At 41.6% G+C, this 22,835-nt stretch overlaps 1 protein-coding gene across 2 annotated transcripts in view; it reads left to right on the top strand.

Annotated features, from left to right (window-relative positions):
- LOC144507326 (ribosomal protein S6 kinase alpha-5) overlaps positions 1–22,835 on the top strand; it is a 167,604-nt gene that overhangs the window by 34,325 nt on the left and 110,444 nt on the right. Inside the window, exons 1-2 of one of the 2 annotated variants that reach the window (XM_078234479.1) lie at positions 13,797–13,850; positions 19,431–19,502. Coding sequence is in view for 1 of the 2 variants with exons in the window: in XM_078234477.1 (XP_078090603.1) it covers positions 19,431–19,502 (72 nt within the window). In the remaining variant the exon portion in view is untranslated. Of the gene's footprint in view, positions 1–13,796; positions 13,851–19,430; positions 19,503–22,835 lie in introns of those variants that run through there. The other variant, XM_078234477.1, reaches the window with a different exon arrangement.

Below are 22,835 nucleotides of genomic sequence, written 5' to 3'. Positions count from 1 at the left end.
AAATCTAATTAGATGAAATCACATAGATGTACAGCACAGAACCAGGTCATTCGGCCCAAACAATCCATGCTGTCATTAATGTTGGCACTCCAGCTTTTTTTGAGCGACTGCAGAAAGTACTGGGAGGTCTATACTAACTGTTTCACCGTTATCACCAATAAAAGCTCACCATTAAGCTACTTATGCAGGAGGCAGCTGTCACCATAATACTTTTCTCTCCAGTGATTTATCAGAACTTTGTCATGGGAAGATACAATGCATCCACATGACTAGCTGCTAGTCAAAGTAAATTAAGCCTACAGCTTCTTACTCTCTAACAGAGATAAATCTTTCACCATGTAGCTCCCAATTCGAAAACCTCTGCAGTCCCAAAAAATTTGGATAATCAGGGTGCATGACTTATCTTTTATTGCTGAAGCTCTTCTCAGCATTTGTTTTTGGAATAAATACCTTCTTCATGTTTTAACATCAGCTTTGGGAATCTGGCGTACCATCTTGTAGAACTCTGCATTGGTGAAAGTGTCATAAACAAATGCAGGGACCATGTGCTGTTGCAAAGATATTATCTGTTATAGAATAGAATCTGTTGTACCACTAATCGAGGCTATTCAGCCTATTGTACCTCTGCCGGCTCTTTGAATGAGCTAGCTAATTAGTCCCATTTCCCTGCTCCATAGACTTACTGAGTGAGTACTTACTGTTATTCATGTCATTGTGCCGTATCTTTGAGTGGCAGCATTTTGATAATTAAATGGAAGAAAGATGTTACAGTGTCAGCTTAGTTGATGAAGCACTTTGTGTTCTTGTGTTATGTACTTGTGTATTCCTAATATTATTGAAGTAGCCAATATGGACTTTGAGCATTTCATAAGGTAGCTATGCAAACTCTGCAATTTTAAAATATGGGGCTGACCAATATGCAGAACAGGGAGGTGGGCGGGAGACAATGCAGACAGCTTGCCACCCCCAGAAGCAATGTCAGGGTGGTACTGACCTCCTCAATGGCCCACCGGCAGCCATAACATGCTGTGAGCGATGTAAACATGGGCTAAGTGGGACTTCCACCCCTCACTGGAGAGGAATTCCCACCCTTGGGAGCTGCTGGCCAATCAGATTGGCTAAAAGCTCCATCAGCTCCATCAAGAGCACATTTGTGGCCATTGGCAGAAGAGGAGGAAAACACCATGGATCCCCAGAATCAGCTAAGTCTGGGGTCTTGTTCAGGGAGGGTTTGAGCAGGTCGGTAATGGGGGTGGCAGGGAGAGATTGGGTTTAAGGTTGCAGATGGGTAGGAAGAAGGTTGGGAGGGTAGGGTCCATCTTCAGGGGACTGCCCACTGATCCACAAAGGACATTCGCCAAAGATAGAATCCACCCACCCGCTCTTTGACCAAAATAATTTTAAATATTGTTTCCATCCGACTGCCCACACCAAACATTGGTCTTGAAAGTGCATGAGTGGGGCACTTGAAAACAGGCCTGGCGGGGTCACGTAAAGTGCAGCCTATGGTTTCACAACTTCAACTACACTACATTCATTCCCTGAGTTAGTAAGCATTCAAATGGTAATCAATCAACATAAAAAATTTTTCTTGTGTTTGCGCCAGTTTGCTTAGTGATGTTATCTTGGATTGTTATCATGAATAATAATAATGCTATACTGTATGTCTCACAGTAAAATATCATCTACTAATATTTGCTTTCTGGTCCCTGCAAATGTTAGAGATAAAGATATTAATTTCAGAGTTGTACAAGGGCTGTTGTGGATGTGGGGCAGTGGAATCTAGATTAACACCAGAAAGTGGGAGGCTGCAGACTATAGTATAGTTCTTGCTAACCTACTCCAGCAGCTCAGAATTTGAAGCTGGTATCTGTGTGTCATTATTTTATGATACAGAAACATAGCAGCACAGAATGATTACAGTACAGGCCAGTCGATCCATCATTCTGTGCCATCTCTCTGCAAGAGCAACTTGACTAATCCCCATCCCTCAACATTTTCCTGTTTTCCTGCTGAAAGCCACGATTGAATCTGCCGCTGACCCACTTTCAGGCAGTGCATCCCAGATCCTAACCACTCGCTGAATAAAAAATAGATTTTTCCTCATGTCAGCATTACTTCCTTTTCCATTCACCTTAAAATTGATGTATTCTGGTTCTCAACCCCTCCGCCGGTGGGAACATCTTTTCTATTTCATTCAGACCCCTCATGAGTTTAGATTTCTATCAAATCTTCTGTCAGTCTTCTTTCTCCAAGGAGAACAGCCTAGCTTCTGGAATCTATCCTTGCAACTGAAGTTCCTCATCCCTGGAACCATTCTTGTAAATTTTCTCAGCACAACCTGATGCCTTCACATCCTTCCTAAAGGGTGGTGCTCAGATTGGACATAAAACCCCAGTTGAGGCTAAACCAGTGTTTCATTAAGGTTCCTAATCTCCTTGCTTTTATACTCTATGCTTCTATTTATAAAGCCTTATGCCTTATTAACTCAATATCACTCACTTACAACTCAATATACTTCGCCGCTTTCAATGACTTGTGTACATATACCCCTGGTATATCTGCTCCCTCACCCCATTTAAATTTGTATCCTTTATTTTATAGTGCCTCTGCTCATTCCTCCTCCCAAAATTTATCACATCACACTGCCCATTCCACCAGTTATGTCTTCCTCGCAGTTCATTATACTTTGACGTTTTGTTCCCTCCGCAGATATTGAAATTGTGCTTTGTAGAACCAAGTCTTAGTCATCAATATAGAGAAATAAAATCAGTGATTCCAATTGTTGGGAAAACTATATCTTCAAGAACTGTATTTTTCTTTTAAAATTTGGAAGGACATTGCATTGAGTAGTGTAGGACTTTCTTCTGAGGAAGGGTGGACAGAAAGAGGTCATGGTCCACATACGGACAAACGAAATAGGAGCAGAAGTAGGCCATTCGGCCCCTTGAGCCTGCTCCACAATTCGGTAAGACCATTTCTGATCAGTACACAATGAGTTCCCATCTACTTCGGATAACTTTTGATTGGAACCGATGACTTTGGTAGGAAGGGAGATAGGGTCCTGCATCGGAATTGAAGGAGCTAGATAGAAAATTAGCAAGTAGGACCTTAAATGTAGTAATCTCTGGATTACTTCCAGTGCTACGTGAAAGTGAGTACAGAAACAGGAGGATAAGGCAGATTAATGTGTGGCTGGAAAGATGGTGTAGGAGGGAGGACTTCAGATTCCTGGGACACTGAGGGAGATGGACCAGTTGCATTGAACACAGCTGGGACTGAGTTCCTTGTGGGGTGTTTTGATAGTGCTGTTGGGAGTGCTTTAAATTAATTCAGGCAGGGTGTGAGAACCAAGAGGAAATATTAGGGAGGAATACCAGGATACACAAAAAACTGGGAGGGACAGAAAGCACTAGGAGAGAAAAGTAAATTAATAGGTGAAGTCGGAGTAAGGAAGAAAGTAATGATGTCTAAATTATGGTTACTGTGCATGAGTGTGAATGCACAAAGTATAGTAAATCGGATTGGGGAATTACAGGCGCAGAGTGCGTTGTTGAAATATGATGCTGTGACAATAACTGAAACTTGGCTCAAGGAAGTACAGGACTGGGTGTTAAATATTCCTGGGTACAAGATGTTCCTAGTAAACCTTCTCCGAACTGCCTCCAATGATATAATATCTTTTCTTGAATAAGGGAACCAAAACTGCTCACAGGACTCCAGATATGATCTCACCAGTACCCTGTACAGTTGCAGCAAGACTTCCCTTCTCTTACACTCCAACTCCTTTGAAGCATGGGCCTACATTCCATTAGCCTTCCTGGTTACCTGCTGGACCTGTGTGCTCGCTTTCTATGTTTCATGAACAAGTACCCCCAAGTCCCTTAGTGTTTCAGCTTTCTATCACCCTGCCCTATCCCCGCAACCCCAGGTATTTACCCTGTTAATCCCCCTAACCTACACTCTTGGGACACAAAGGGGCAATTTAGTATGGTCAATCCAACTAACCTGCACATCTTGAATTGTGGGAAGAAACTGGAGCACCTGAAGGAAACCCACGCAGACATAGAGAAAATGTGGAAATTCCACTCAAGGCTGGAATCGAACCCGGATCCCTGGCGCTGAGGCAGCAGGGCGAACCATTGTGCCCCTCACCTGAAGTGTGGTGACCCTCAGGTTAAATCATCACCAGTCAGCTCTCCTCTCAAAGGGGAGAGCAGCCTAGGTGACTTTACCTTTACTGCCCTGAAGAACTCCTTCAGTGATGTTCTGGAGCTGAGATGACTGACCTCCAACACCATTTTGTATCAGGTGTAACTTCAAAGAGCAGAGTGATTTCCCTGATTCTTGTTGACTGCAGTTTTGCTGGGGCTCCTTGATGCTGCACTTGGTCAAGTACGGCTTTTCAGTCACTCTCACCTCACCTCTGGAGTTCATGTTTGAACCAAGGTTGTAATGAGGTTAGGGCTGAGTGGCCATGGCAGAACCCAAATTGAGTGTCCATGAGCAGGTTATTGCTAAGCAAGTATTGCTAGATAGCACTGTTGATGATCCCTTCCATTACTTTACTGATGATCGAGAGTAGACTGATGGGGCGGTTATTGGCCGGGTTGAATTTGTCCTGCTTGTGTACAGGACATACCTGGGCAATTTTCCACATTGCTGAGTGGATGCCAGTGTTGTAGCTGTACTGGAAAGGCTTGGCTAGGGGTGTGGCAAGTTCTAGAGCACAAGTCTTAAGTATTATTTCCAGAAAATTGTCAGCGCCCATAACCATTGCAATATCCAGTGCCTTCAGCCGTTTCTTCATATCAAGTCGAGTGAATCGAATTGGCTGAAGATTCGCACCTATGATGTTCAGGACCTACGGAGAAGGCAGAGATGGATCATCCACTTGGCACTATTGCAGTTTCATTCTTCTAAACTCTAGAGAATAAAGGCCGTCTCCTCATCAATTATCAACAAAAAACCAATTATGTGTTCATGATACAAAAACAGAAAATGCTGGAAAATCTCAGCAGGTCTTGTGGAGAGAGAATAAAACGAACGTTTCGAGTCCGGATGAACCTTCATCAGAGCTGTATTCCTAATCTCTTGTTTCCTGTCACTCATCTAACTTCATATCCATGGTGCCACTGCTCCTTTTATCCTATAGGCTTAAACTTTGCTCCGGGCCTGCTATATGAAATTTTATCAAATGGCTTTCAGAAGTTTATATACATCACATCAACCTCATTACCCTTATTAATACTCACAACAAAAAAGTAAAGTTAGTTAAACATGATTTGCCCATAACAAATCCATGTATGTTTTCCTTAATTTACCCATGTTTGCCTGAATGACTATTTTGTGATGTGGAGATGCCGGCGTTGGACTGGGGTAAACACAGTAAGAAGTCTCACAACACCAGGTTAAAGTCCAACAGGTTGGACCTGTTGGACTTTAACCTGGTATTGTGAGACTTCTTACTGTGACTATTTTGTCCCATATTATCATTCCTAAAAGCTTTCCACAGTGAGTGACTGGCTTCTAGTCACTGGGCTTAGCATTGCATCCTTTTTTGAAAAAGGGTATAACATTTGCAATTTTTCTGTACTCCAATTCTTTCCCTGTATTAAAGAACGATTGGCAGATTATAGCCAGCACTTCTGCAATTTCACTCCCTTACTTCCCTCGGCATCCTTTAATACATCTGATCTGGTTCTGGTGACTTATCAAATTTGAGATAGCCAGACTTTTTAATTCCTCCTTTTTTATCAACTTTTTGCCTAAAATAACTTACAATCTCTGCTAAACTACTGTGCAATTGATTTTAAACCAATTTCCTCCCATTGATTCTGCCAAAAGCTTAAATGTGACTATAAGTCAAGTTCACATCAGTTTAATTCACTGTTCCTTCTGATTTCAAAGTGCAATCAGATTAGTGAATAGATAGAACAAATGCTACTGAGACCTCATTAAAAAAATTGATAACAATAAAAAGGCTTTTCTTTGAAGACTGCACCTTTTGCTGGGATACAGGGCCTTGGATGGCAGCCACTCACACAATACCTTGCTAAATAGCCATACTTCCTGTGTTTATTTATTCGTTCATGGGCTGTGGGCATCACTGGCTGGGCTAGCATTTATTGCCCATCCCTGAAGGCGTATATCGTGGATCTGGAATCACGTGCAGGGCAGGGCAGGTGAGGACGGCAGATTTCCTTCCCTAAAGGACATTAGTGAACCGAATGGGTTTTTATGACAATCGACAATGGTCATCATTAGACTTTTTAATTCCAGATTTTAAAAAAAATTGAATTCAAATTTCACCATCTACCATGGTGGGATTTGAACCTGTGTCCCCAGATTATTATTACCCTGTGTCTCTGGATTATTATTATGGTGACACTACCCCCTTGCCTCCTCTTCTTGTGCGAGGTGAAGTAAGTCAGGAACCTATTCAACCATGGGACTCGGGCTTTGCAGCCCCGCCAAATCCATATTTGAAACCCATATTCCATCCATATATGATCTGAATGGAATTGCAATAGCAATCTGGTACTGGCAGTTCTCCCTCCCTGTCCTTGAATCATTCTACTGCTGTCTGAGACCACTTACCTCAACAAAGGGAAACCAGAATCTGTATTTCATAAATGTAAATAGAAAAGCTGCATTCGTATTCCGGAACACACAAGTACTTGCCTTACTGAATATTGGAATGAGTCATGCTGAACTTCATGTTAACCATCTCCCACTCAGGTTGACAATAAAAGAAAACCACTCTTAAATGCAATAGCCTGCTTGTTACTTTGATTTTATGTTTGACCTTCTTAATTGAGGATCCTGCCTGTCCTCTCAGGTGACCGTAAAAGATCCCATAGCATGTTCTAAGGACATTCTGCTAGTGTCCTGTCCAATGTTGCCAAAAAGAATAGCGAGCCTGAGGATTTAAGAATTAAAGGATGTACAAGAAATTGATAATGTGAGAGAAAATAGAATATTAGTGTAAACTAGCAAAACACATAAAAGATTGCAAAAGCTCCTGTAAGTATGAAAACAGAAGAGATTAGCAGAAGATAGCAGAATTAAATATTGATCCCTTACAGGCAAGACTGTAAGCCTCTTTCGTTAATCTAGAACTATCTTTAATTTCTCTTAAGCATAGTTATACTCCTTGTCCCGTGGGTTTTTTTTATGTGCACTCAATATTTTATGTGCATTCATTGGAAATGATTAATTATTCCTTTAAATGTTTGCCATTGCTTTTCTATTGTCACATCTTTTAATTTAGTTCCCCAATCTACTTTTGCCAACTTGTTGCTTTTCCTAAGTAGTTTGCTTTATTTGGATTCAGGTATAACATTTGCAATTCTCCAATCCTCTGGTATCATCCCTGTATCCAAGGTGGATTTGCAGACTATAGCCACTGCCTCTGCAATTTCCGCCCTTACTAATGCCCTAGGTTCGGTTGTAATTAAATCTCCCTCAAACCTAATATAAAATTCATCACATTATGATCACTCTTCCCCAGAGGCTGCTTTACTACAGGTTATTAATTATCCCCATCTCATTGCAGAATACTAGATCTAAAATAGTCTGTTTTCTAGTTGGTTCCCTGACGTATTGAGCTAGAAAACTATGTTGAATGCATTCCTTGAGCTTGTTCTCCATACCACCCTTAATGCTCCATCTGCTTTCTGCTCCTTCACTGTATTGAAATCAAAGCTCATTGTGATCTACTGAAACCAATTCTTTAAAAATTATGGAACTATTTATCACCCTCAGGCAGAATTTAAAATTTAAGTTTGAGGTCACTGATATTACTTAGGGATTTTTGTCTCTGGACCTTTCCAATCTTGATGATTTTCAGCACAAGAAGCAGTAATTTGCCAATATTCATCAGTATGAAAAATGGTTAACTGTTTGCATTGGTTTATAAATAGAAATGCTAACCCATACAGATTTCTACTTTAGATCTCTAGATATTGAATTCTTGCAACAGACCTCAGCAACCAGCATGTTTCAAGCCATTCAGTATACATGTATGATGTCACGGGGAGACTTGATCTTTATATAAGCAGAGAAGGCCAAAATCTTACCAGTGGTTAGTCAAAATACTCTTCTGATTATCTGTTCTACAATTGTTTTCTGGATTCTACTACCTGCGCTGTTAGTGCTGCAGGCATCTCCAATTCTGTTATAATTAAAACGTAAACTGTAAATGCTGTAAACCTGAAACAAAAACATTTAAATGTTGATTATACACAGTGAGTCAGTAGGCAAATGAATAGTGGTTGTATAAATACTGAAAACATTTCAAGCTAAAACTGCCTTCTGGCAGAGTAAGGATTGAAGTAGCTTGATTTATGACCATGTAAACAGTAACAGCACCACTGCAATTAAATGTCTGTGATTGCACTATGGGCAGCTGCAGATGGAAGTTCTAAAGTCAACCTGTGGTCACAATATACAGTTAAATAAACCACAGTTACAGTATTAACAAGTGCAGTCCCAGCAGCATGGGGCCAAATCTTGCTGGAAAATAATGCTTTGCTAACAATGCCTGACATTGTTGACGAACAAATCGACCAGCCATTTCAGAGGATTAAGAACTATGCTGAGTTACAAAACTCCAGAACTTACTGTTGATTTACACTGCCCCACCATTTTCCTCACACAATTGGTTTCTTACGAGTAGCCACTTCATTATTTGTAACAATTTGCTAGATTTGTGCATTAATTGCTCATTAAACTCATGACAGAAAGTTAGGGTTCATAATTTAACATCATAATATATTTTTTAACAAGTGGCACTTATTAATGCAATACCAATCATCCTTTTGGCCTAGAAAGGGAACAGTTTAAACATCTTAGTCTAATTTCTGTATTGACTGGATTTATCAAAGTGACAAAGGTGACAAAGTGCCTTGAGAGAGAGTTCATTGAATTGTATTAGAGATTGTTTCTTGGAGCAATATGTTGTGGAACCAACCAGAGAGCAGGCTATTCTGGATTTGATATTGTGTAATGAGCAGGAATTAATTAATGACCTCATAGTTAAGGATTCTTTAGGGAAGAGTGATCGTAGTTTGATAGAATTCAAAATTCAGTTTGAGGTTTGAAGTCCCACACTTGCATTCTGGAGTTAAACAAAGGTAATTACGTAGGCATGAGAACAGACTTGCCCTTAGTGGACTGGGCAGGAAGGCTAAAAAGTAGGACAATTGATGAGCAGTGGCAGTTGTTTAAGTAGATATTCAATTCCTCCCAATTGAAATATATTCCAGAGAGGAAGAAAATTTGTAAGAGAGGAAAAAACATCCATGGAAGTTAAAGAGAACATGAAGACAGAGGTGAGACATTCCATACTGCAATGGCCAATGGCAGGCTGGAAGATTGGGAAACTTTTAAAGATCAACAAAGATTACTAAAAATGTCATAAAAAGAGTAGAGGTAAAATATGAAAGAAACTAGCACAAAATGTTAAAAAAAATAGCAAAAGTATATAAAAGGGAAGAGAGTAGCTAAAGTGAATGTTGATCCCTTGGAGAATGAGATCAGGGAGTTAATAGTGGGAAGAATGGCGGAGACGCTAAATCAAATTTTGCCTCAGTTTTCATGGTGGATGACACTAGTACCATCCCAATAGTAACAGGTAGTGCAGAGGTAATAGAAGGGGAGGAACCTAGAACAGTCATTATCAATAGGGAAATAGTACTCAACAAATTATTGGGATTGAAAGCAGACAAGAGCCCAGGGCCTGATGGCCTCCATCCTAGGTTGTTAAAGGAAGTCGCAGTGGAGATAGTGGATCCATTGGTTAGAATATTCCAAAATTCCCTAGATGCGGGTAAGGTTCCAGTGAATTGGAAAAATACTAATCCTTCAATAGGAAGGGAGGCAGAAAGTAGGAAAGTATAGACCAGTTAGTTTAACATCTGTTTTGGGGAAATTGTTAGAATCCATTTTTAAGGAATTAATAACAGAACATTTGGAAAGTCAAAACACAATCCATCAGAATCAGCATAGTTTTATGAAGGGTAAATTGTGTTTGACTAATTTTCTAGAGTTCTTTGAAGATGTTACAAGCCAAGTCGATAATGGGGAATCTGTAGATGTAATATATCCAAGGTTCAGGAGGGCATTTGATAAGGTACCACACAGAAGGTTACTACACAAGGTAAGATCACATGTGATAAGGGGTAATTTATTAGCGCAGATAGAAGAGTGGCTAACTGTCACAAGGCATAGAGTTGGGATAAATGGATCTTTTTCTGGTTGGCAAGATGTACTAGTAGAATGCCACGTGGTTTGGGTCCTCAGGCCCCAAACTATTTACAATCTATATTAATGACTTGGATACAGGGATAGAAGGTACTATGCCAAATTTGCAGATGACACTAAAATAGGTGGGATAATAAGTTGCAATGAGGAAACAAGAAATTTACAAATGGATATAGATAGGGTAGGTGAGTGGGCCAAAATGTGGCAGATAGAGTTTAACGTGGATAAGTGTGAGGTTATCCATTTTGGTTGGAAAAATGAAAAGACAACTTATTATCTAAATGGAGAGAGACTTTGGGGTGCTTAGTGCAGAAGGATCTGGGTGTCCTCATGCATGAGTCACAGAAAACTGGTATTCAGGTACAGCACGTAATAAGGAAAGCAAATGGAATTTTAGCATTTAAAGAAAAGGAATAAAGTATAAAAGTAAGGAAGTGTTCCTGCAATCATACAAGGCATTGGTGAGAGCACACCTGGAGTGCTGTGTGCAGTTTTGGTCCCCTTATTTTAGGAAGGATGTAGTGGCATTAGAGACAGCTCAGAGGAGATTCACTAGATAACTCACAGAGATGAGGGTTTTCGTTTTATGAAGAGAGATTGAGCAGATTAGGCCTACACTCTCTAGGGTTTAGAAGAATGAGAGGAGATATAATTGAGGTATATTTGATGATAAAAGATGTTGACAACGTAGATGTAGGTGGATGCTTCCTCTTGTGGGGAAATCTAGAACAAGAGGTCATAATTTTAGGTAAAGGCTAGGAGATTTAAACCAGAGATGAGAAATTACTTATCTCAAAGTGTCGTGAATCTGTGGGATTTACCAGAGTGCAGTGGATGCCGGGACATTGAGTAAATTAAAGGAGAAAAGAGACAGATTTTTAATTAGTAATGAAGGATTATGGAGAACGGGCAGGAAAATGTAATTGAGGCTGAGACAAGATGAGCCATGACTGTATTGAATGCTGGAGCAGGCTCGAGGGGCTGAATTGCCTACTCCTGCTCCTAGTTCTTATGTTCTTTTGTAATAAGTTGTTAGAAATTTACAAACTTAAACTTTTTGTTTATTTTCTCTCTTAATCTTTTTCCTTCTATTTCTCGGAACCTGATTGCCTCTAATTCACCTTAATTCTATTTATGTTGTCTCTCTGTTTCTTCCTTATATGTTAAAGAGATAACCAGATAGCCTGCTGGCCTATCATTCACTGAGGTCTAATGTTCCCTGTTGCCCTTGTTACCAGTTCACACTTTCGGCAAGTTACTCCACAAATTATATTTAAGCTGAAGAATGGTGGAAAAAGCCAAACTAATAATGATGCTATGTGATGTCTTGATCTGATGTGGAGATGCCGGCGTTGGACTGGGGTAAACACAGTAAGAAGTTTAACAACACCAGGTTAAAGTCCAACAGGTTTATTTGGTAGCAAAAGCCACACAAGCTTTCGAGGCTCTGAGCCCCTTCTTCAGGTGAGTGGGAATTCTGTTCACAAACAGAACTTATAAGACACAGACTCAATTTACATGAATAATGGTTGGAATGCGAATACTTACAACTAATCCAGTCTTTAAGAAACAAAACAATGGGAGTGGAGAGAGCATCAAGACAGGCTAAAAAGATGTGTATTGTCTCCAGACAAGACAGCCAGTGAAACTCTGCAGGTCCACGCAACTGTGGGAGTTACAAATAGTGTGACGTAAATTCTGATTCTAGGATCGCATGATAAAGACTCAGGAGGAAAAAAGCAGAAATATTTATGTGAAATAGTGTGACATATGTCTGAATTAATGTCACACTATTTCACATAAATATTTCTGCTTTTTTCCTCCTGAGTCTTTATCATGCGATCCTAGAATCAGAATTTACGTCACACTATTTGTAACTCCCACAGTTGCGTGGACCTGCAGAGTTTCACTGGCTGTCTTGTCTGGAGACAATACACATCTTTTTAGCCTGTCTTGATGCTCTCTCCACTCCCATTGTTTTGTTTCTTAAAGACTGGATTAGTTGTAAGTATTCGCATTCCAACCATTATTCATGTAAATTGAGTCTGTGTCTTATAAGTTCTGTTTGTGAACAGAATTCCCACTCACCTGAAGAAGGGGCTCAGAGCCTCGAAAGCTTGTGTGGCTTTTGCTACCAAATAAACCTGTTGGACTTTAACCTGGTGTTGTTAAACTTCTTAATGTCTTGATCTGGCCAGGTTTGGCCCATTATCAAGGGAACCTGGTGAATGTACTATTATTTTTAACCTAACCACTAACGAGTATTATTTGATCAGTACAAAAGTAATTCAACTGCCTATTATTTTTCTTAGTTGATTTCGGTGTCCCTTCCTTCCATTTAATCCTCATTATGATAATTTGCTGGAGCTTGAATAACCTCTAGCAAATGGCTATTATTCAAAATCAAAATTATTCAGTAAAGTCTTAACAGTGAGAACTATTTAGCTACTCACCTGTAAAAGTTAGACTAATCATTCAGGTTTATTACTGGACAAACATAGTCACACTTCCATAGTGATCAGGAGTGGAAACTCTTGACAACTTTGATTTTATCTATCTCTTAATTTGGGGTGCGAAAGACCACCATACCATCCCTACTCCTGCCCCAGATGAAATTAGCTAACGTTAAGAACACATCAAGAGTTTTATTTTAGACGCTTTCTATTTTGCATTGCTTAAATACGACTGGATAAACACACTAAGCCTTTATTTAGCTTGTCTTTGAAAGCCATCCTGTTTCCTGTAAAGTCTGGGATTAGTCTGATGCAGGTATGTGTAATTCAGACATAGTCCATCTACATTTATTCTGAATTAGCTTTGCTTTCTGAATCAAGTCTTAAAATGTTCTCCCAGGGCATGAATTTAAAACTGTGTGCTACCATTCTATAGCAACAGATTTCATTGTAATAGATAAAAATGATAAATTACTCATGACTTTACATATGCAGTTCTTCCCCTCAAATAATTTTCAGCTATACGTTTGACATTGATAAAAATCTTAGAAACCAATACAAAGCTGGGACTCAAAGCTAAAGGGATAGGTCAAAGATTGTTTATATGCAGGTGAGATTACTACTGACCTACATTAAAAGTGGCGGCCTTTGTTCTATATGCAAATTTTTGTGATACACAATGAACAATGATCTGATCAGGATAGCTGTTGTCCCACAGAATGTATTTCAGCAGCAAGCTTGTACAGTGAGCAAATTGCAAGGGCTCAATTTACAAGGTTGCTGATAAGGCCACTAGCATGTGGAGCTATACGAATCCCAACATGCATACTGTGTATGAATTTCAGTGCTGATGCAATGCCAAGTACAGAAGCTGTATGTCCCAACAATTGGCTGGTAGTATCAAACAGCATGTTCCTTTGGTTGTTTGTAATAGGTAGAGTACAGATTGTACTCAACCAGCTTGCACTTGCAAAACAAAATGTTTAATGTTAGATGTGATTCTGTTATAGGACAGCACTTGCTGAGCAATCCTGATGGTGTCAATAGCTACACAAACAGCCAATTTAAGGTAATCAGTTGAGCTTGTAACATGGCTCATTTATGCTTGCCAGAAGAGACATAATTTTGCAGGTAGGGAGCTATTCTTTATAAACAAAAGGAATATGCTTAAGCTTTACTACTGTGAGTTACCTGGGACTGGCCCATTATTTTCTCCAGGGCAATGCCTCAGCTAATCCAAGTCAATTTGCCAAGCAATCAGCACCCTTTTCTCCTGTAATACTAATTTTTGTGATTGTTTGAAATTTGGGGGCATTCTTGCCTTTGTCCAGATGAGTGCGAGACAAAAGCATATCTATCCTTAGTGATGGAAAGGGATAGGCATGAACCTCGGGCCAGTGGTTTTAGCTGGGGGAAGGGTAATTATGAGGCTATTAGGAGAGAATTAGGAAACATAGGTTGGACTAGGAGATTACAGGGACTGGGAACGTCCGACATGTGGAGTTTTTTCAAGGAGCAGCTACTGCGAGTCTGTGATAGGTATGTCCCTGTCAGGCAAGGAGGAATTGGTAGGGCTAGGGAACCGTGGTGCACCAAAAAAGTTTCTTTGTTGGTTAAAAAGAAAAAGGAGGCTTATGTTCGGATGAGACGTGAGCACTCGGGTAGTGCACTAGAAAGCTTTAGATTGGCTAAGAGGGAGTTGAAGAGCGAGCTTAGAAGGGCTAAAAGGGGACATGAGAAGACTTTGGCGGATAGGGTTAAAGAGAATCCTAAGGCGTTCTATAGGTATGTCAAGAACAGAAGGTTGGTTAGGGCAAGTTTAGGGCCAGTTATAGATGGCAGAGGGAAGTTATGTGTGGAACCGGAGGAGATTGGTGAAGCATTGAACCAATATTTCTCTTCGGTGTTCACGCAAGGGGACATGAATATAGCTGAGGAGGACACTGGGTTGCAAGGGAGTAGAATAGACAGTATTACAGTTGATAAGGAGGATGTGCAGGATATTCTGGAGGGTCTGAAAATAGATAAATCCCCTGGTCCGGATGGGATTTATCCAAGGATTCTCTGGGAGGCAAGAGAAGTGATTGCAGAGCCTCTGGCTCTGATCTTCAGGTCGTCGTTGGCCTCTGGTATAGTACCAGAAGATTGGAGGTTAGCGAATGTTGTCCCATTGTTTAAGAAGGGGAACAGAGACTTCCCCGGGAATTATAGACCGGTGAGTCTCACTTCTGTTGTCGGCAAGATGTTGGAAAAAATTATAAGGGATAGGATTTATAGTTATTTGGAGAGTAATGAATTGATAGGTGATAGTCAGCATGGTTTTGTGGCAGGTAGGTCGTGCCTTACTAACCTTATTGAGTTTTTTGAGAAAGTGACCAAGGAGGTGGATGGGGGCAAGGCAGTGGACGTGGTATATATGGATTTTAGTAAGGCGTTTGATAAGGTTCACCATGGTAGGCTTCTGCAGAAAATGCAGATGTATGGGATTGGGGGTGATCTAGGAAATTGGATCAGGAATTGGCTAGCGGATAGGAAACAGAGGGTGGTGGTTGATAGTAAATATTCATCATGGAGTGCGGTTACAAGTGGTGTACCTCAGGGATCTGTTTTGGGGCCACTGCTGTTTGTAATATTTATTAATGATCTGGATGAGGGTATAGTTGGGTGGATTAGCAAATTTGCTGATGACACCAAAGTCGGTGGTGTGGTAGATAGTGAGGAAGGGTGTCGTAGTTTGCAGGAAGACTTAGACAGGTTGCAAAGTTGGGCCGAGAGGTGGCGGATGGAGTTTAATGCGGAGAAGTGTGAGGTAATTCACTTTGGTAGGAATAACAGATGTGTTGAGTATAGGGCTAACGGGAGGACTTTGAATAGTGTGGAGGAGCAGAGGGATCTAGGTGTATGTGTGCATAGATCCCTGAAAGTTGGGAATCAAGTAGATAAGGTTGTTAAGAAGGCATATGGTGTCTTGGCGTTTATTGGTAGGGGGATTGAATTTAGGAGTCGTAGCGTTATGTTGCAACTGTACACAACTCTGGTGCGGCCGCACTTGGAGTACTGTGTGCAGTTCTGGTCCCCACATTACAGGAAGGATGTGGAGGCTTTGGAGAGGGTGCAGAGGAGGTTTACCAGGATGTTGCCTGGTATGGAGGGGAGATCCTATGAGGAGAGGCTGAGGGATTTGGGATTGTTTTCGCTGGAAAGGCGGCGGCTAAGAGGGGATCTTATTGAAACATATAAGATGATTAGAGGTTTAGATAGGGTGGATAGTGATAGCCTTTTTCCTCTGATGGAGAAATCCAGCACGAGGGGGCATGGCTTTAAATTGAGGGGGGGTAGTTATAGAACCGATGTCAGGGGTAGGTTCTTTACCCAGAGGGTGGTGAGGGATTGGAATGCCCTGCCAGCATCAGTAGTAAATGCGCCTAGTTTGGGGGCGTTTAAGAGATCCGTAGATAGGTTCATGGACGAAAAGAAATTGGTTTAGGTTGGAGGGTCACAGTTTTTTTTTAACTGGTCGGTGCAACATCGTGGGCCGAAGGGCCTGTTCTGCGCTGTAATGTTCTATGTTCTATGTTCTATGTTCTATCTCTCTTTTCGGTAACAGACATTAAAGTTGAATGTTTTCCAGTGATCAATGGGTCCATCTCCTTTGTATCCATGTAAGTGAGGAAAACATAATACTTGGGGCTCAGCAATAATTCTGAGAAATTTTGATAGCCTTTGAACCACCCTGTGCTACTGAATCTTGCCCCATCATATGATGCTGAATTATTTATAGAATAGACTCCAGCAGGATTCCCTCCTTGATTTAATGAAAGTTACATTGTACATGACCTGAATTTTTGGCGAAATTGTAAATGGCTGTCAGCTTTTGAGAGTTTTAATCATACCTTTTGAGAACGAGCTGTGTTTTAAGTATTGCTCCAAAGCAGTGTACTTGCACTGTCTAAAAAAAAAGCTACAGCCTGTGGGCACTGAGATACCTATTTGATCCAGATGAGCCAGTCTGTGGAATATCCGTGCCATGGTTATTTCAGTCTGATACCATGAGGGTCAAATGTCTCATCACAGATCCCATATAAGTCAGAATGTCCTTAAATCATTTTGAGAAGAACAGAAATGTTTCACTTAAACCTGCACCTCGGGGACGAAATGAGGTGGTTAGTTTTATTGTCAAGGCACACTGGCAACTCACTAAATGGGGAGTTAGTCAGAGGGACAGCCCTTCAACGTCCTGTGAATTCACAGGATGGGCAAGAGGAAACACAGGCTGTCATCTAATTGGCAAGCTCCCTCCAATGTTAGAAATTCATTCCTAAGCTCCGAGCTGTGTCAGGGTCAGGGAAATAACCAGGGAAAGGTTTTTAACCTGCCACTGGAAATAGTATGAAATATTTTAAATATTTTTCTTGCTCTTAAAGGGTGCTTTGTAGTTATAGATTTGATTATATCTACTACTCTGTGAACTTACATGCTGTCGGTAAAGTATGTCATGGCTCAGAACAAAAACTCTGAAGTGTTTTATGGAGCCCCCCCCGGATCATAAGTTTTGCACCTTGAATTTGGCTAGGATAAGCATGATATGTTCCACCTCAGGTATGATTCAAATGACCCATTAGGGAGCTTTTAATCAAATAAAGTTTATTTAAGAATATAGTTAACATGTATAGTAAGAAAATTAACAATAACTGTTATCAATTACAAACAAAACAACCACAATCATGTATGACCTTTAACAAATATATCTAAGATGTTCCAATCAAACCAGTCCCATAAACAAAACCCTTTCACAGGTTTAACACAGCAAAGACTAATGCTCACGTGATACTGGAACTGAGTCCTTTGGATGAATGCTGCAGTTCTCTGATACACTCAGAACAGTTTGAAGTCAGAACAGCTTCCCAGAATACCAGGGGGAGACTCTGGTCAAGCCACCAAACAGCAGATTTTCTACTCCATGAAGGCTTTCAGCTAACCAGCATAATTTCCAAAACCAAGCGAGAGAGAGAGAGAGAGAGAGAGAGATACACTTCTTTCCAGCTTGATATCCCTTCTAAAACTCAATCCTGCAGCTCAGAACTGAAAATAAAAGAGCTCCTGTCACCTGACCAGCAAACATTCTTCCTCCTGACAATGCAGGGTCAGAAAACTAATTCCCAAAGTAAAAATAAACAACCCCCCATTTAAACCACTGAAAGAGCAATAAAAGGGCTCCTACTGCTCAACCCGGTCCACAATGAGAGCTGAGAGCTACAGAGATTTTTTTAAAAGCTCTTAAAGATACACAAATGTCACAAGTAAAACTATTTAACTATTAGTATCTACCCTTGTGTCACCGAGTGCTTCAGTCCGTCTCAAGTAAGATTGGAGAAGCACTCATGAGGGAATATGTGAAAGAAAAGAAATGAAATGCAATGTAGATCACAAGGGAGTCCAATTATTAGATAGTGCAGTGCAGGCACTGTCCTGGATGTACGTATTGATCAACATCGCCATGTCCAAGGTAGACCTGAAACACACAACATGGTTAGTTCTCTTTCATCAGGGAGGCATTAAATCCCGCTGTCACCTTTGGAGCTGAATGTTTAGAATGAATGGAAAGACTTGAGGCAAGGCAGAGATTGAGCTTAAGTGAAAAGATAATAGACTTGTGGTGTAGCATACCAGAGATTGGGCCACCGAAGAAAATGGATTAAAAACCAACAAAAGTTATTTCTTGAGAGAGAAGCAATTAAAGAATTTTGTATGAAGTTAAGTAGATTGGAATACGATTGGTCAGGCTTTGGGGCCAATCTTTTTCTCAAAATCTTTGTTCTTCTGACTGATGAGGAGGATAGTGACTAGTATGTCATAAAACCGTTTCCTACCTGAACCCTTGAAGGTTTTTAATGGATGTGTCTGAACGAGCTTGAAACTTATTTTGGATAACTCTGCCAGTTATTACGGTGGTGATTATACCAGAATTTGGCAGGGCGTTGGTTCCAGTGAGAAAACAGCGTGTTTGTCTCCAGACAAATCGGTCAGTTTTCTCCCTAAATCTTACCACACTCACTCTGACAAAAAAAAACAGCTGGGCATGTTTCACGCAGTCATACAAGTGGGTGGGGCTAAACATGACAGCCAGGTCCGGCTGCAATGTATGTAAATGGGCGTAAAGCTGATTATGTCGCTGATGAGGGGCAGCAAAATTAGAAATCACGATTGAGCTGGCAAGATCTGCGACTTCCGGGTTTTGCTGCATCTCGTCTCCCACTGGCAATCGCGCAGGTGGCGAGCATGCGCTCAGGATCTCAACCCTTCATCTTATCTCGAGACATATCAGTCTTCACTTATTTTGACTTGCAAAATATATCTGAAAGTGCAGTACTCGTATTTCATGACACCACCAAGAGCGAAAATAAATCATTCTCAAAATAAGTAGTTCCTTTGGGAGTTCTGGTCCATAAATAGTGATACCTGTTTGTACCTAATCAAATTGTAATCCTGACACTCTGCTGCAGTGCAATTTAATGTGTCCTTTTGGTAGAATTCATCCCTTTGGGATAATAATTTTGTTTCAGGTGGCTAATCTGAGTACAACATTCATCAGTATCTAAATAGGGAGTCAAAATATTGAAAGGAATGTAAAATAATTCAAATACCAAATCTATTAAAGAAAAACATGAGTTTAAAATAGACCGCGGCTGACACAGTTCTGTTGTTTTACAGCTAACTTAACAGGGCATGCAGAAAAAGTTGGGATCGAAAACTTTGAACTACTGAAGGTCCTTGGAACAGGAGGTAAGTGAATAATTTTAGTTATCTCAACTTTATATGATACTGCTGCTTATTTAAATAATACAGACAGTCCCTGTTTTGGTTTAGAGTGAGCTGAGATATTTTACCTGCACTCACTTGAAGTCCGCATCAGTACTTTGGGAGGAAATAGACTGGAAATGCAGGAAATGCATATCAATAATGGCGCGTAAACACAACTTCAAAAATAATCCATTGGATGTAAAGTATGTTGAAATGTCCTGAAACTTGACAGCGTGTTATACAAGGGCTATTCCACTTATTCTTCGTAACATTTTGGGTGGGACCATTTCTCAGAAATTGCACCCAGGCATTTGCCAACACATTTACAGTGCATATCCTGGCTTTGGTCTTGTATGTTTCTGCTTTTGGAGGCATGTTCCTGCTTCTGATTCGATAGGTTTGCACTTCCTACAGCTTCAACCCCTTGAATATCAGTATTTACACTTGCTGCCAGAAGTTCTGAAAGACGTGCTGGTTAGATGCATTGACCCGAACATGCGCCGGACTGTGGCAATTAGGGGAATTTCACAGTAACTTCATTGCAGTGTTAGTGTAAACCTTACTTGTGACTAATAAATAAACTTTAAAAAAAACGTTACTTCTAAGCTTTAAGACAAACAGGATGGAATAAAGGGCATCAAGTGAGGAATTATGGAATAGTTGAAGCCATTAGTAGTACAACGTGTATGTGGAGTTTCAGTATAGGCATTTAATTCAGTTCCGAACATGTTGCCAAAGGCCATTTGCTTGCGTGCAGAGAGAATTAATTCTAATTTCACCCAGCCATATGTCTTCTGTTTTCAGTGAAATTACTAAAGCACAGAGGTTGTTTCAAAGGTGCATAATACTGAATCTAAAGTCACCTGAGTGATAGTTTTATCTGATTTCTGTAGGGTTGTCACAAAATAGGTGAAAGATAACCATAGCCAGCATCTACATCAGAAGCATTACCCTCATTGACCCTCCTTGTTACCCCCTCAAAAGATTCAGGGGGTGATTTTACCATTTTTTTACCTAAGTGCTGGGCAGACTTGAAACTGAGAGAGTTTCAGATCTGTCTTTTGGGTGTGTTTTGAGGCCCCCCATACGCACTCTGCCTGTGAAATTCTGAGCGAGCCTGTTGCTCGCAGCAGAAGCCTGTGGGCAGGGCTTAATGCCCCTGAAACCCTGCAGAGGGAGGTAGTGCGTGTGTGCAGGCCTCTGATGCTGCACATACGCATTAGCAGAGAGCAGCTCCCCCCTCTGCAATCGTGGGTCCCGCGACCTGAGATACAGTCCCTGCCAACCCCCGCCCCCCCCGCAAATGATCCCTGCAGAGCGGCAGCGGGCCCCATCTCCCTCTCTCCCTTTGTTCCTCCCACCAATCCCTGCAGAGTGGCAGCGGGCCCCGTCTCCCTCCTTCCCTCTCCCCCCTCCCGTTGACCCCTGCAGAGTGGCAATGAGTCCCATCGCCCCCCCCCCCCCATCAATTGCTGCAGAGTGGCAGCAAGCCCCATCGCCCTCCTTCCCCCCACACCGATCCCTGCAGAGTGGCAGCAGGTCCCATCCCCACCCCCCACACAAACACACACCGATTGCTGCAGAGTGGCAGCAGGCTCCCTCTCCCCAATTACACCCTCCCCCATTTGCCCCGCCTGACTGGCCACGCCCTCACTGGCCACTTCTCCATTATCCCCCACCCCCTGGCACTGCCCAGTGGGCATTGCCTAGGTGTCAGGATGGCACTGCCAGTCTGGCACTGCCCAAGGGGCACCCCACTTGCCCTCGGCCTCCCCAGGGGGCCTCAATGGCCTCCAGTTCCACCGCAAGGCCAAGTTGACTGCTCCCTGTTCATGGGGAGCATGTCTTTTCCTCGCCAGCGAGAATCTTTCCCGGCAAGGTCATAAAGGGGGGTGGACGAATGAGCGCCGGGCTCACTAAGCAGATGTAAAACAACATTACTATAAATTTGAATGCTTTAATCTGTCTCTCACCCAGGCTGACTGTGCCGGAAATCTGGCGCACGTAAAATGGGCGCAACGCGATGGTAAAATCGCCCCTCAATCTAGTTAGTCAGACACTATCTATATTCATAACTAATGGTCAGAACCTCAGCTTCTCTTAGCAATCTCGGATATGTTTCATCTGAGTCTGATGCTAAACCCCTTAATATCACCCCTCTTGTTATATGTATTCCATTCCATATTTCACACTCATTTTTCACTGTAGTGTCCGTATCGTCCCACTTTTATGTAAAAACAGACACAAAGGGAGTGATCTTACCATTGCGCCCCACAGATCGATGAGCGGGATGAGCCAGTAAGATCACGAGAGAGCCGAGAAATCAGGTTCGCGCTCAATTTCTCACCTCTCGCGATCTAACTGGCACCGGATATCCGGCGAGGTCGGCCTCACGGCCATTTCTGGTGTGAGGGTGAATAATTTCATTAAATATATTTAAATTAAAATTTACATTGAATTATTGAGCACGGGACGGTATCATCCGGGCTCACTTGCCTGTGTGACCTTGCCGGGAGAAGCTTTCTCCGGCAAGAATCACAGCTGATCCCCAGCAACAAACGCGTGTACTCTTAAAATCCTAACGGACCTTGCTTTAACAAAAATGCTCAGCATTCGAGTTCATCATCGAGTTCAAATGTCCAAGCCACACACCATCCTGACATTCTTTCACTGTTGCTGGGCTGGCTCAGAATCCTGGAACTCTAACAGCATTGTCGGTGTACCTATACTTCAGGGATTGCAACAATTCAAGAAGCATCTTCTCAAGGGCAACTAGGGATGGGAAATAAATGTAGCCTAGCCAGCGGCACCCATATTCCGTAAATACATTTTCAAACAATAGCAGAATCATCACTGAATCTTACACCATCAACCTCCTGGAGGCTACCATTGACCAGGAAATATAACTGGACAAACCACATAAAGATTGTGGCTGCAAGAGCAGGTCAGAGACTGGGAATTCTGCAGTGAGCAACTCACTTCTTGATTCCCCAAAATCTGCCCACCATCAACAAGGCATAGGTCAGGAGTGTGATGGCATACTCTCCACTGGCCTGGATGAGTGTAGCTCCAACATTCAGGAAGCTTGATACCATCATGGGCAAAACAGGCCACTAGATGGGCATTAAACATTCATGCCGCCACCACCGGTGCACAGTCTCAACATTGTGTATCATCTACAAGATGCTTCGCGACAATTGGCCAAGGCTTCTTCAACAGCACGAAGGACACAGACCCTGCAAAGGGATATAGTTAAATTAAATGAAAATGCAAAAAATGGCAGATGGAATAGTATTGAGGAAAAATATGAAGGTA

The sequence above is a fragment of the Mustelus asterias genome, chromosome 18 (genome assembly GCF_964213995.1).
Source record: "Mustelus asterias chromosome 18, sMusAst1.hap1.1, whole genome shotgun sequence".
NCBI classification, from domain to species: domain Eukaryota; kingdom Metazoa; phylum Chordata; class Chondrichthyes; order Carcharhiniformes; family Triakidae; genus Mustelus; species Mustelus asterias.
This window is presented reverse-complemented; position numbering and strand designations above follow the sequence as displayed.